The sequence below is a fragment of the Haplochromis burtoni genome, unplaced genomic scaffold, assembly GCF_018398535.1.
Source record: "Haplochromis burtoni strain Fernald_Lab_line unplaced genomic scaffold, NCSU_Asbu1 Contig_93, whole genome shotgun sequence".
NCBI classification, from domain to species: Eukaryota; Metazoa; Chordata; class Actinopteri; order Cichliformes; family Cichlidae; genus Haplochromis; species Haplochromis burtoni.
Genome location: NW_024582454.1, coordinates 570,452 through 584,961, shown reverse-complemented (window position 1 = coordinate 584,961; position 14,510 = coordinate 570,452). Strand labels below are relative to the sequence as shown.

Below are 14,510 nucleotides of genomic sequence, written 5' to 3'. Positions count from 1 at the left end.
TTTAACCAAAGACATAAAGCTGGATTTCTGTAAAAGCTACTGGCCGGTGCCCCGTTCTGATTGTGCGTCTGAAATCTTTGTGATGCCCATCCTACAGTATACTGTAACACCTTTCAGACTGACAAATGCTCCAAAGACTGATGAATACTGTACTTTTGGATATCAGGTATACTTAGATGACCTTGTGGCTTATTCCGGTAAGACGACTTCAGTTTCTAAACATCATTTTGTTTTGCAGGCAAAGCCCGAGCGAACAGCGGAAGAAAACGACCGCCTCAGGAAATTGATGCTGGAGTGGCAGTTCCAGAAACGACTGCAGGAGTCCAAGCAGAGTGACGACGAGGAGGACGAGGAGGATGATGAAGACGTGGACACCGTGATGATCATGCAGAGGCTGGAGGCCGAGAAGAGAGCCAGGGTAAGAAATGGAAGGAAATGACTGAGGGGGGAAAAATGAGTTCATTTGAAGGAAGTAGGGAAGGTGCTTTTTTTTTTTTTTTTTCTTAACAAAAAGAAAAGGAGGGAGTCGAAATCGTATCATGTGCAAAGGCTGCTTTGGCAGAAATCAAACTTTCTGACTTCTGTTTTTCGAGCGTTACTACCCATCAGCTCAGAGTTCAGGGCGAGCCGCAGGAAATCGGGCTGATGGGGGGGAAAACAGAACCGCCTTTCAAATGCTAGAAGGGAAAATGGCTCCCACTATGAATGTCCTGCAATGTGCATCTGCAACATGCTTCTATCATCGCTTTGCCATGCTGAGCTGCTTAAATCTGATTGGCTGGAGGGGTGGATGGGAGGGCAGGCGGCAGCAGTGTCGTTAAAGCTGCTTTCACATCTCGTGGATGTGACTTTTATTTGAACAAACGCTGCACATGTGCAGCCTTTTGATTATTTAAGCACAGGTCTTGCACTACAATGATATCAAATATCCAGTATTTTTAAGGTGAAGACGATGCTGGGTGTTTGAATTCACCGAGTCATCCAGCACGAGCCTGAGTGTGTGTCGAAACCTCAGGAGGAAAGTGCTTTTCTAGGTTCAGACACATCAGTTGTGCATTCATCCGGGTCGTGTGTAGATCTGCTGTGTGTTCCTCCCAGTAGCTCTGTAGTGAAGGTAACTGTTTTGTAGCTGACTTTTACCAGACTTTGACTGGATATTTTAGGATGCGTGGGTGTCTTTAGTAGCTGTGGATGAATCTCAGAGTTTGGTTGACTGTGTGAATTATTTTATTTTTTTATGTCTTTGGTTTGCTGCGTTCTTTTTCTTTGTTGAACTACTTTATTCATCTTGAAGACTGGTATACACTTGGTTTTAAAATCTGGGACTTTTGGCTGCTTAGGAAGGGAATTTAGGCTCATATACACCAGAAACATATTTCAGACACTAATAGAAATGTGCAGGCGTTTCCAGCTGTTCACAGTGGTTGGTCAAAGTAATTTATAATGGGGGCACAGATAAAGTCTTTTTTTACTGTCTATGAGTACTGTTCCCAAGTACTGAACTGGATAAAGTACGCAAAAGGTAAAACATTGGATAACGTGGTTAGAGGTTATTGTGACAGTATTACTAACATAAAATAATCCATTTAAATGCTGTCCAGTCATCTAATGTGCATCACTGCAGTGAGGAGTTATTGCTGATTTAGGATAATTGTGTCTCTTTGTGGTTGTTTGAGTGAGGTTTGTTTGACTTTTTTCCCCACGTGTGCATTAGTATGTACACTACCACAGGTATGTTCTGAAATGGGTCCCAGACCACCAGTAAGGTTTGGTAGTGCTCCTCGGTGGTCATTTACACCTGTGTTAGATTGTTCATAATGTATTTTTAAGCTAAGTGTAAACAGGGTCTAGTTTAGGTCTTCATGACTAAAAGTGGACATTTAGTCAGCTTACAGTAAATGGATAATACCACAAAATTACAACTTTCTCTAAGAAGTAAAAACTTCTTGGACTATTTTACTTTACCAAAGCTTCATTGATAAAGTTGAAGAGAAAAATATGGGACGATGAGCTCAACGTTAAAGATGTAGCTCTGTAGTTTTTAGATTTAAAAGCTTCTCATCAACAGAGTAATAAGACCAAACCATGTTTTCACTTTATTCTATGTCCTCCCCTGCTCTTCTCTTATCTCTGTTTTACTCTTTAGTTCCTCCCTCGATTTTCTAATCTAGTCTTAACTCCTCCTCACCTTCCTTTTCAGTTTTTGGGTATTTCCTCCTCCAACTATCTCCCCTCCCTCTCTCACTCTCTATTCTCTTCTTCTTCTTCCTCTTCAGCAGCAGACTGCTGTCCCAGCTATCTCTGTTCTAGACTTGGTATGTTCATCCTGTTAATGACGAGTATCTTCTCCCTGCCCTTACATCACTTCCTGTTTCCTGTCTGGGCTTCCCACCTGCCCGTGTCTCTCCCTACCCATCTGGGCTTGCTGTTGTCGTTTCATCGGGGGTCGTGGTGGTAGACGGGACTGGGCCATGATTAGCTAACGAGCAGTTGGTCCTAGGATGCTTGATGTTGTTTGGCTGGGGAAGCTGTCCATCTCTTTGTCAACTCAAAACACCTGCTGGGGGACGGTGAACGAAGCTGCTGCTTAAATATTGGTGTTTGATAACTGCAAACCAAACCTGTCCATGCTTTCAGATTAGCAGAGCTGCGGTTGGTGTGATTCTTTTCAGCAGTGATGTTTTGAGTACATATTGAGGTGGCGCCTGCATGGCTGAATGCATCATGGGGGGCATCTGGGTCGAGACCAATGCATGACAGTCCTGCGAGCCCCCTGCGCTGCCTGCGAAGGGCCACATCATGTTGTCGTGGTGGTCATGAATCCATCCGTCTGTCTACCCATCCATCCATTTGTGTGTGACCTGCTGAGCCTCTTTGTCTTCTCTGTATTGGGTCTGTTCAACCAAGTTATTAGACTAGCTAATTCTTGCTTTACTTGATTAAATGTACATAAGAGATGGACTTGGCCACCCAGAGACTCGGATCCATTAGTTTGTGAAGTACAATTTTGAAACCTTTAGGAGAGTCGAACTCCAGGTCTCGAGGGCCGGTGTCCTGCAGGTTTTCGATCTCACCCTGGGTCAACACACCTGAATCAAATGATTAGTTTATTACCAGGCCTCTGAAGAACTTCCAGACATGTTGAGGAGGTCATTTAGCCATTTAAATCAGCTGTGATGGATCAAGGACACATCTAAAACCTGCAGGACACCGGCCCTTGAGGCCTGGAGTTCAACAGCTGTGCTTTAGATCATCATTTTTGCTTAAAAACACTCAATGTCCAACTCATATTTGGACATGGAGTTAGGACTAATAAGCTAACAACAAGAGTTTTTACTCTAAAACTAGATCCTAGTATACAAAATAAACACATTTTGTACTAATCAAGCATTAAGACTAATGATTGAGACCACAAACTCATCAGGAAAGTGTTTAATTGGGTAAAAGAAGAAACAAAAGTAGGGTCAATTTCTCGTAGACTTCTATACAATTGTTTTTGCAGGAAAGTTCTTGCCCCCTACTGGCAATTATCTATATTGCAGGTTCCAGACATTTTTAGACACTACAGCTTCCGAACATCACTTTGTGGTTAAATGATTGATAGACAGATTTAGTTTTATTTAACCAGGGTCATAGCATTGACCTGACCATGACCTAGAATGATGTAGTTACCATATTTACCCTAATGCAATAGTGGCAAATATTAACAAATAACAAAAATAAAGAAGGAAGACTGCATTGCCTTCAAATCTACTGGAAAACCTTTACAGTGTAAATACAACTTTTTTTTTTTTTTAAATGGAAATATAAAGACAAAATAGTAATTGTAAGAAATTAAAAATATATAAAATTCACTCAATAAACAAATTGAAACGACTCAAGCAAAACAATATATCCTGCATAAGAATTAGAAAAGGAGCAAACAGGGAGCCTTATTGGAGCTTCTTTGTGGACAGATGCCACCGCGAACGTTTGGTTAAACTGACCCTTTAACCACCATCCAGCCCTAGAATGGGTGTGTTTGTTTCGTTTGTCGCCATGCTGCACTTGGTTTGTCGGGATGGTTTTCGGAATATTTCTGCTGCAGCCCATAAAGCTTGCAGTTACTTCAGGTACGCTTGATTTATTATTCCTCTGCTGCTCAGTGGGACATTTAATGATCTGTAAACGAAATCAAGTACACCTTAAGTAGCCAAAGGAGGGGCTGTCTTTGCTTTTCGCTCTGCCCTTTTCCGGTTGTTGTTACTGCTGCTGTTGTTGTCGTTGTCGCTGCATGTCGGTGTGTGCATGTTTAGCAGTGTGTGCGTGCGTGCGTGTCTGTTTCTTTCTGCCTGTGCTGTGTGTTTGCAGTGCACACAGCTCCTCCCCCCAGGAGCAGTCCTGTGAGACAAATGCAGTTCTACCTCACATTTGTACACAAACATATTAGTGCAGTTGAACAAATCCAAAAGAAAATGTGCTCAGATTATGTGTCTGTGAATGCCACGTGTACTAATTTCTTTCCTCATTTGCATGCGTGCCTTGCGGCATGTTCCCCGCGGGTGTGTGTGACCAGTTGCAGGATGAGGAGCGGCGGCGTAAGCAGCAGCTGGAGGAGATTCGTAAGCGGGAGGCAGAGGAGCGGGCGAAGCAGGAGGAGGAGAGGAGGTGGAGGGAGGAGGAGAGAGCCAAGCGAGAGGCCGAGGAGAAGGTCGGTGTGTCTGTCCTTGAAACCGCTGGAGTTCTGACCTGATTAAAATTAATGCTTTGTGCCTTTATTAAAGTATTACTGAGTCAGAGCTTCAGGTGTAGCACAGATTAGGTTTACACACACACACACACACACACACACACACACACACACACACACACACACACACACACAGGGGTTGGACCGATATTTGAACAGTAATTACATTATATCCAAATCTACAAAATTATGCAGCTTTCTCTTGTCTTAAAGTTTTTTTTTTTTTTTTTCCCCTGTTAGGGTGCAACAGCCAGCTGCTAATACACAATAAAACCAAAGTACGCGATGCTAACAAGGAGCTATTAGCATGATAAGAGAAAGAAGGTCCTTAAAAATCCTCATTAAACATCAAAAATTCCTGTTAAGAACCAAAATATTGGCATTTGATAAGATTTAATGTAATTTAATTCAGATTGTTGGATTATACTTAAAGGTGCTAAACTTTTAGATATACTGGCAAACTGTTTCCCCTGTTACCAGATAACAGTGTTTACAGCACAGATGATGCAAAGGACTACATTTTTAGTCCTTCTGAAAAAGGCTTTTAATTTGAAAGTGTTGCATGTCGTTTTCCTCTAGGTTGTCAATGTAAGCTAAAATGTGGCCACTGTGTTTACAATTCAGTTCGTTTGCATATTTAGCCTGCACTTTGGTAAAAAGAAATTACGTTTTATATTCTTTGTACATTCACACCTTGATTTCAGAGAGATTTTAAACTATACCAACCCATCACATCGGTCTAACCCCTGAATGTGAAGATGCTTTGGAAGAATTCAGACCCTTTTACCTGGTGCACTCTTAACTGTCTAATAAATGCAATTAAAATTGCAGATAATAGGATTTTATCAGTCCTACTATAAAGTTAAACTATAGTTATTTATATATTAATCCTTTGTATCTAGCCTCAGTTTGGTGGGCCTTTAGCAAACTGTTTTCCTCTGTAAGCAAGAGATTTTTAGTTACTTAAGCTGTTGTGGGAAATGGAGAGCAGAGCGAGAAATGCAGCTGTCATTTTACAACCCTCACCTGCCGCCACGAGCTCCGGGTAATGATTGAAAGAATGAGATCGTGGATTCAAGCGGCGGACAAGGGCTTCCTCTCACTGGCGGTCAGGGTTAGCGAGAGTGTGAGGTGAGCTCTGTCTCAGAGTACTAGTAATACGTGAACATACAAGAAGGGGAAAAAAAAAAAGCAACGAATGAATGGATGACAAGATGGGACACTTAATGTGGGATTAATTGCCAAAAAAGCACCTTTGCTTTGTTTTAAACTAAATCTTCACTGTAACGATAAAATGTGCAGCAGATGAATGAGTCTGAAAACTTCCCAAAGCTTTTACTTTCATGCCTTTGTTGGCTTAGTCTTCAATGTCACTTAGTAACTCAGGTTAATATGAGAGATGAAATGTAATACATGTGCTGTATTTTTAAATGACCAGTGGTTTGGTGCAGCATTCACCCACCCACATGTGTCGTGCGTGTTTAATCAAACATGCTCATTGTTTTTTATCTTTGTGTCGTGCCCGCTGATTTCACTGTGATACCGTTAGCGCGGTCCATTTGTCCTGTGAGCTGCAAACCACCCATAAGACCACTGGTTGTTTAAAAATAACATGCATATTTATTCAGATTTTACCGTTCAATTTCAACTTTAGGCATCCCAGAAATCTCAGGGATTTGATTAAATGTTAATTAGGAGGATATTTAGGTGTTTCTAAGATAAATAAACTGTTTTCAGGCTGTTATGATTGTTCTGATGTTTATTATGAAGTTGTCCAGTTGCATGTCCTCATCCTGTGCACCCCCCCCCCACACACCCTATGTGATGTGTTGCTGTGTCATGTTACGTGCCTCCACCCACCTGAAGCATGGGACTCCCATCATGTTGTTGTTATCTTCAGTGTGCGTCAGGAAGTTTCAGTTATTTTGGGGAAGCAGTTTTGATTCATTTATTTTTTGTGAGGTTTTTAATTTTATTTTTTGTTGTCATTTCATCCAGCACTGCTTTGGAAACTATGTTTAGGGGAATGCTGCCCACCCTCCTCCAACTTTTCCCAAAAACCACATGCTTTATACCCACATCATGCACACGCACACACACACGCACCGCAGAGGTCTGTCGGCCCACCTGCCTCAGCCATCCATACTGTACATATTCAGAAACCGAGCCGCTCACTCATTCAAACCCCACACATCCACTAATCCCTCCCAGTTTCTTCAGATTCCCACTGGGCTGGCTGAACCTGGCCATAGCGGCTCGGATACACCCACAGCAGCGCATGGTCTCTCTGAAGACATGTACAATCACAACTACACTCAGCCCTCCCCTCAGCCTCCTCCTGGCAGGCCTTCAACACATGAAACGGACCAAAAAATGTGAAGATAATCTGATACAAGAAGCATCCAGATTGAGTGACCCCGGAGCGGCTGGTCACGCTCCAAACCTCAAAATCTAAACACATTCACCAGTGAAGCTTCATCACAGGCCTCCCACCCCCTAGTGTAGATTTTGGAGCTCAGCCACTGGAGACAGGGTGGGCTGGAAACTTAAAAACCTACCCACAAACCGTAAAATACAAACCCGGGCCACACATGGACACCCAGCACACATGGACACCCAGCACACATACACAAACAGAGTGATGAGGGAAGAGGAGACGGCGGTAAGCTGGATTCTTTTAGCGTTGTGTCACGTTAGCGGATTTCATAGACCAGTCGGAGGAGATTTCCCAAGTTTGGTTGATGGACAGCATTAAAAAACCCCACGATATTAGATTTTCGCAGTGATGTGGAGCAACATATGCATCAGGCGTGACGTTCAAGACCGCCGAGCTGCATCAGTGTACACTCACAGACACAGGAAACCAGCAGAATTGAGACCAGCACAGGGGCATCAGCCTTGAAGTTGGTCCCTGATTTTATTTTATTTTTTATCTTTCTGAAACCTAATAAGATTTAAAAATCATCAAAGGAAAAAAAAAAAAGAAAAGCTGGCCTTGTGAAATAGCTGTAGGAAGGGAAAGCAGATGTGGTTATGTTCCTAAAACTGAGAGCACATTAATCATAACATTTTAAAGATGAAGTTAATCGTTCCCTTTTGGATGGATTGTTGACATCAGTACTGAAAAAGTAGCTTATTAGTTAATTAATGCTTTTTTTTTTAAATTTGAGTTACCAGCTCCTCAAATGTGTAGGTTTGCAATTTTTTCAGAAAAAGCAGGAATTTAAAATATTCCACTTTCGCCTCTGAGGAAACACTTCCTCCCATTTGAATAACTGAAATTATGTATCATTTCATAAACTTTATGAGTTATTTCAATCAAGTTAAATAGATTTTAAATGAATAATAAACACATGAATCATTCATGAAAGCAGTAATCAGATGCTTCTTTCCAGAGCAGCCGCGTCTGGACTGTTTTCACAGCTTGCAACTATTTTTTTTTTTAAATTTATTTATTTATTTATTTTACCTCACATTATCCTGTTTATGCTTGAAGGGAAATTGTGCTTGATTATTAATTACACCTCCCATTTGCAGCCTAAAAGGTTTACATGTAGATAACTTGGAGAGCTGCTTACTCTGATTTATAAATTATATAAAACAAATGGAGGGGAAAAAAAGCTTTTTCCATTTGAAACTTTTATTAGTTTGAATCTTAAAATGTTCTCAGCTGGTCGAGTTTTTTGCTTGTGATTTTGTCTGCTTTGCACCACAAAGCAGGTTTATATGACTTTAAATTTAAGGTATTTTTTGTATATTTGTTTTAATAAGAAACACAGGAGAAAATAAATGTTATAGTTGTTTATTAATAAAACTTTTTTTAAATCCCAGAGGACGCACTGAAGTGTGAGGCAGTACCTTTATGCAACTGAGCTCTGCCCCCACTTCTTAATATCAGTTTAGCTCGTACTTCCACTTTTGAGCCACTTTTTTTCCTATTGATTTTCCAGTTCTTTCGTCCCGTGGATGATCTTAAATCAGGGATGCTTCATTTTTGTTCTCGGATTCAGAATTGTTACACCTCAAACATGTCATCAGTATTTCTGAGTCATTTATCAAGATGCAGCTGGAACACCTTATGAAACGATGCCCCTGACCTGCTGGTACGGTTTAGTTTTGGCGCACTTTGCGGTTCTTACACGCGGCTGTAGTTCAGGTTCAGTTGGAGTTTGGGTGGGAGTCTCATCAGACTGGTGGAGCGCTGCTTGTGCAGAAGCAGAGTAGTGCAGCTCGTTGAGTAGTTTCCCACGTAGCTGATTAGTGTTAGGTGTGAGCCATTGAGAGCGGCGCTTACTAACAGGTTGTCCCTCCCCTAGAGGAGACAGGAGGAGGAGTACTACGCTCGCCTGGAGGCCGAGCGGCGCCGGCAGCACGAGGAGGCGGAGAGAAAGCTGCTGACGCCTGACGAGCCGGCCGGTCTGTATCGGCCCCCGCTTCCACGGGATTACCAACCCCTCGCCCCCCAAAACCCTACTAACACCCCCCCACCCCCACCACAGAGAAACACCTCCTACCTCAAAACCCAGGTCACCTCCCCCGACATGCTCTACACCGCCAAGTTTGTCACCTACACGGGCGATGACGAAGACGAGGAGGACGCCACCAAAGCAGGGAGTGGCGGCGGCGGCCAATCAGGTCAGGTGAAGCTGTCGGCGACCCGGAAGTCGTACGGCGACCTCCCGGCCACCGCCTCGCCTAATCACAGCAAGCCTCAGCCGCCGCCCACTGCGCGCAAGCCCCGCCCTCTTTCTGACGGCATCTTCCTGTCTGGCTCGTTCCAGCCGCCAGTCAACAACTCCAACAGTACAGCCCCCCCCCTTCCTGCCAAACCGAGCTCCATGCCCCCAGGAGGCTATAAAGGTAGAACTGGAGAGAGGAGTCAGGCTCGCCACAGCGCCCTCTAAAGCGCCCGCCCCTCCCTCTCACTCACTCATCTTCATTTTCTACCCACTCCTTTATGGTTTAGTGCTACTTTCTTCTTGGTTTATCTTGTTTTCAGTAGAGAGGTGTCGTGCCCTTTCACTTCCACCGTCTACTTTTTCCCTCTTTTACATGTTTGTCCAAATTTATTTGTTTTTTCCTTTTTTTTGTCGTCGATTCATCACTGTGTTAGTTTTTATATGTAGAAATTTGCCCCCCCCTCTCTCTTCCTCCTCAAGCAAATCAGGTTCTGTTTGTTTCATATTTTTCATTGTAGGTTTATTTGAACACCTCTTGTCCCCCAGTAATTTTTTTCCCCCGCCCTCCATCCTCATCTTCCTCCAATCACCCTCCCCTCCCCCTTCGATCAGCACTAGTGAACAGAAAAAAGCAATCGATAATCACGCCACCACTTTTTGCTGCAGATTGAGACCCATCAGAGCCAATCATAGTACTGTTGGTGTTGTCGCTCGCCGCCTCCTTTGTGTCTGGTTGGTTGCTGCTTGGGAATTTGGGTTGGGGGGGCGGGGGTAAAGGCCAGCCGTCAGTCTGCCTGCCTGCCTGCCCGTCCTCCCCACCCCCCCGCCCCCCCTGTCCTGCCCCGTGGCTCTGCTTAGCGGTGTTGGCTTTAAAGGGAAGGAGACACACCATTGGCTTCTCACACCCATCAATCACTCAATTGAGCAGAATCATTTCATAAACATGCAAAAACTGCACACAGCAGTGTGTTGAGTGAAGGAGCTCCTCTTTGTCTGTGTCTGTTTAAACGGCTCGTTTTCCTTCTCTATAGCTCAGTCTACTCTGACCACACTGACGGAGCGCCATAAATTCTAGAGGTTCATGATCAGGCTGCCGCTTTTGGTTTTTTTTTATCAAGAGGTTAAAATAGTCTTTAACGCAGTCCAAATGTGGATTTATCCATGTCAGATATTATTTCAAGATAGGCATCTCTTCTTCATTGTTTGAAAGAGTTCGAGCTGCAGCCAGCTGGCTGCTGTTTGGAAGTTTTGTGTTCCCACAAAAATTTCACCCAGAATTTTTATTTATTCCGTATCCCTTGGATAGAGCTCGTATAAAAGATAAACGCAGGTCTCCGCGATGGAAATGTGAAAGCTGCTGAGCCTTAAACACGCATTCTTTCCAATGACCAGCAGGCGGCGAGTAAACAAGCCAGCTTGGAAGCTAGCCTGAGAAGATGACCTCGCTAAGCAATTCCCTAATGACTTTATGGTCAGTTATTAGATTTACTTAATAAAAGATGATTGTTTTGTAAATGATGATCCAGTTTAGAGTTGAAGAGAAAAAACAAAGCAAGGTAAGATTTAGGGAGAGCTTCTCTGCTCCTGATGGAACAGGAACCCATGAGGTTTTTGATCCTCTTTTAGTTTAAAAGAACAAAAAAGTCCCCAAAATAAAAAAAAAATCAACCAAATTGGGGACTAAAGTGGATTTTTTTTTCTTGTCACATGTAAAAAGCAGCTCAGTCAAAAAACCTACAACTGATAAATTGAGGTTTTGACCCCAGTACATATGTGGTAGTGAGTTATTTCCATAGTATTGGTATCACAGATTCATCAGGTTTTTAGCATCTTCTGTTAAAAATTTTTTTTCATAATGTAAGGTTCCCAAAAATCTAGTAAGTACCTAAACTAGGCATTGTGTTGGCCTGAAAAAAGACAGATGACTCGGTGATGAGTAGACATAACGATCCCTTTGTGATGCTGTCAATTTGAGCAGTTTGAACATCCATAGACAAACAGAGCTTTGACTGCAGCACAGTCTGAGTTTCAGCAGCACCTGAGGTCCAGGAGGCCGCCTGCACATTTAACACGAAACCACCTCCATCGCTGCTGCTGCTTATATTAAAGATCAAAACACATCCAGGACCTCATGGGAATTCTGTGCTGCAATCTCACTTAAATTAAACAAAATCATCCCACTAACACCCCCCCACCCCCAACAACCTACCTCACCCAAACACCCCCTCCCCCCTCCCTCGGGAGTAAAATCTGCACGTTTCACCTCACAGTCAAACACATTGTGCATAAACACACAGCAAACAGTGCACTTTGGCTGCCAGCAGCTCACCCCAGTAACCGGCTTGATTTCTATTGCTTTTTACTGCCTGTGCATAGCTTCCACCAGGCTGCAGTCTGTATTTATTTCCTTATTTATTCTTTGCTGCTCTTCCCCACTTTGCGTGTCTGTGTTTTGGACTCTCTCTTAATTTGCTGTCCCAGAAGTGCCTAATTTTCCCTCCTCGAATCAGCTTTTGTTTCATTTCTGTCATCTCGCCTGTCAGTCTGTGTCTCTGCTGTAGCTTCAATGCTGTCTAACGCTGCGGCTTTATTTACTAAAACCTTATTACAACTTCCACAGGGCTTTGCGGCAGGTTCAGGTGAACAAACAGCACCTGAGTCTCCAGCTTCCCTGCCAATATGAAACTGTATTTGATGTGTGTTATTTGATCAGCTGGCAGGTCCTAGAGGTTTGAGTCTCACTTTAATAAAGTGTGGCCTCTTCTTGGGTTAGAGGTATTTTTGTGTAATCAAGATTGAAACCACAGGAAAAACAATGCAGATGCCAGTTTGCCTCAAAGGTGCACGAACCGGAGAAAGCTGCAGAGGAAGGACGAGTTCAGTTATCCGCCGAGAGCGATGCTCAAACAGAAAGATGTGTACCAGAGCAGGGAAACAAAACAGCAATTTAAACGGGCGTCCTTTGGCCTCCAAGATAACCGAGCCAGAGTAAAAGAAAAACATTCATAACCTTTGAGAATCAATCACAGGCCAGTGGATGACTTTTTTCATGTGAATGTGAAGAATTTTCTATTGTAGTGCCAGAAGTATAATTTTCATCTCCTTTGGCTGCACAGAGGAATGTTTCTGGCCTTGAACGAGGCTTGTTTCTCTGTGGTTGCTTTGTTCTCTGCCAGTTTGTATTTATGTGGGCTGAAGTGGGACCCGGTTTGATCCCGTCCCAGACTATACTTCAGATCCCCCACCCCCTCTTGCTTTTGGCTCCATAAAACCCAAAGTAAAAAGCCTGGGAGCTGCCAGCTGGATGAATCTATCGGGGTTCACACCCCATCACTGTGTCTGCGTCTGAACTGTACCAACCTTTGATTTGCATCCTGAAACACGAAACCTTACATCCATCTAGACTGCAGTTGTGCTCTTTGAAAAGACAGCCAAGTAGAGTTGGGACTGGATGTTTAATGTCTAACTCGTGGGTTTTTCCTGAGTGAGATTCAACCACTGTCCTCACCAGTACACAGAACACAAGAGAAGAAATCCTCTTTACCATGTGGATCCAGTGTTTCCTCTTAGCATGACGTGCCAAATACTGAGCCACGAAGAGAGTCTGCCAGGTTTTATCATCCCACATTTCTCCAAGTTCCTGCTTGCTGGTTTTAGCAACTGAAATGAAACATTTTATCAGCTAAAAACAGAAAAGAACAGCCTTTATGGGCATTTTTTAAATGATTCTGTATTCTTGTAAACGTCTTTAAAAAAAAAAAAGAAGAAGAAAAACAAAACCACGTCTGCTATTTTGAACAGGCAATTGGTGTGAGACAATTCCTAATTTATACTCAATTTATAAAAGGGAAAACAAAACAGCCAGGCACTGTCACACGGGATACTTTTACAAGTATCTGGGTTCTTTAGTTATTTCAGCACGTTACAGGAAAAGCTGTAAATGGTTCATCCATTGGGGACTATTTTCAGTGGTGGATTAATACGCGTTTGGACCACTGGGTTCCAACCAGGGAGCACTTTGCAGGTATTTCTCAAAACAGCAAATAGTTACTCAAATGAAGGTAGCTAGGGAGATACATCCGCCACTTTTCAGTGGCGGATGTATCTCTTTTGGTCATTAGTTCTGGTTAATTATGATTTGGTAAAATTAATAGATAAATGGTTAAAAATTCCATATTTTGCCCTCTATGTGGTAGCAAACTTGACTAACTCTATAAAAAGAAACAAACCAAAGCCTGGGTTGGTCACCAGTCGGAGGCAGTAGATCTGCAAACAGCTTCAGGAAGGAAGCAGGAATCTGCACCAGCATCCAGTCTGAAAGTGGCCAGCAAGCTCCAACACATTTGGGCCGATGTGTTTAAAAAAAGAGCCTTAGTCAGAATTAGAAGTCTGTTTTTCTTCCTGTCCGGCTCCAATGCAGCCGTGTTGGCCAGAGAAGATGTAATTGGGTGTCAGTGATCAAAGTGTGCCCGGGATCTTTGTGTTTTGGAGCTGAAGTGAGCGATGGTCATTTTTAACAACCAAAGGGAAGTAAACAAGCAAATAAAAGAGAAAGTTCAAATACTTCTGAAGCTTTAATATCAGCACTGTCGGTTTTGGTCTTTATTGAAAGTAAACCATTAACACTTCTATAGCCAGCAGGAAGGAACTTGTATTTTTGTGTGCTGGAAACAAGTCTCAGACTCCTGGCTCATCGGATCCTGCGATGGTTTTACGAAGCTTTACCTTCGTTAAGCTGTTGATGTTGCTACAGTTTGGAAAGACACAGGAATGCATAAAACTAACGTCTTACTTGGGGTTAAAGGTCGCGGTCACCCTCTTCATGTTTGTTCACCTGGCTTCTTTGGGAGCCCTTCTTCATTTTTCTGAAGATGCGCAGAGTTTAAGCACTTCTGGATTTAGATAGTAACAGAATTGGTTCAGACATGTTTAGCGGTGACCTCAACCTCAGAGCCCACCTGACACTTCCACAGACCATTGTTGCTGCTTGGGAATGGCTCTTTAACTGCTTTTTACTTTAGTGCTGTGTTTCTCTCTCTGCTCGCTGCTCTAGTTTAATGAGATCTGAGGTTTTTGTCTAATGCTTCTCACAACTCGCTCTC

The 14,510-nt window shown here is 43.0% G+C and overlaps 1 protein-coding gene across 1 annotated transcript in view; it reads left to right on the top strand.

The window, feature by feature from the left end:
* Nucleotides 1-14,510, top strand: part of afdna (afadin, adherens junction formation factor a) — a gene marked incomplete in the record, with an annotated part of 132,374 nt that overhangs the window by 115,144 nt on the left and 2,720 nt on the right. Inside the window, 4 exon segments of the mRNA XM_042222731.1 lie at nucleotides 239-418; nucleotides 2,277-2,315; nucleotides 4,556-4,690; nucleotides 9,046-9,364. Of these exon segments, the coding sequence (XP_042078665.1) occupies nucleotides 239-418; nucleotides 2,277-2,315; nucleotides 4,556-4,690; nucleotides 9,046-9,364 (673 nt within the window).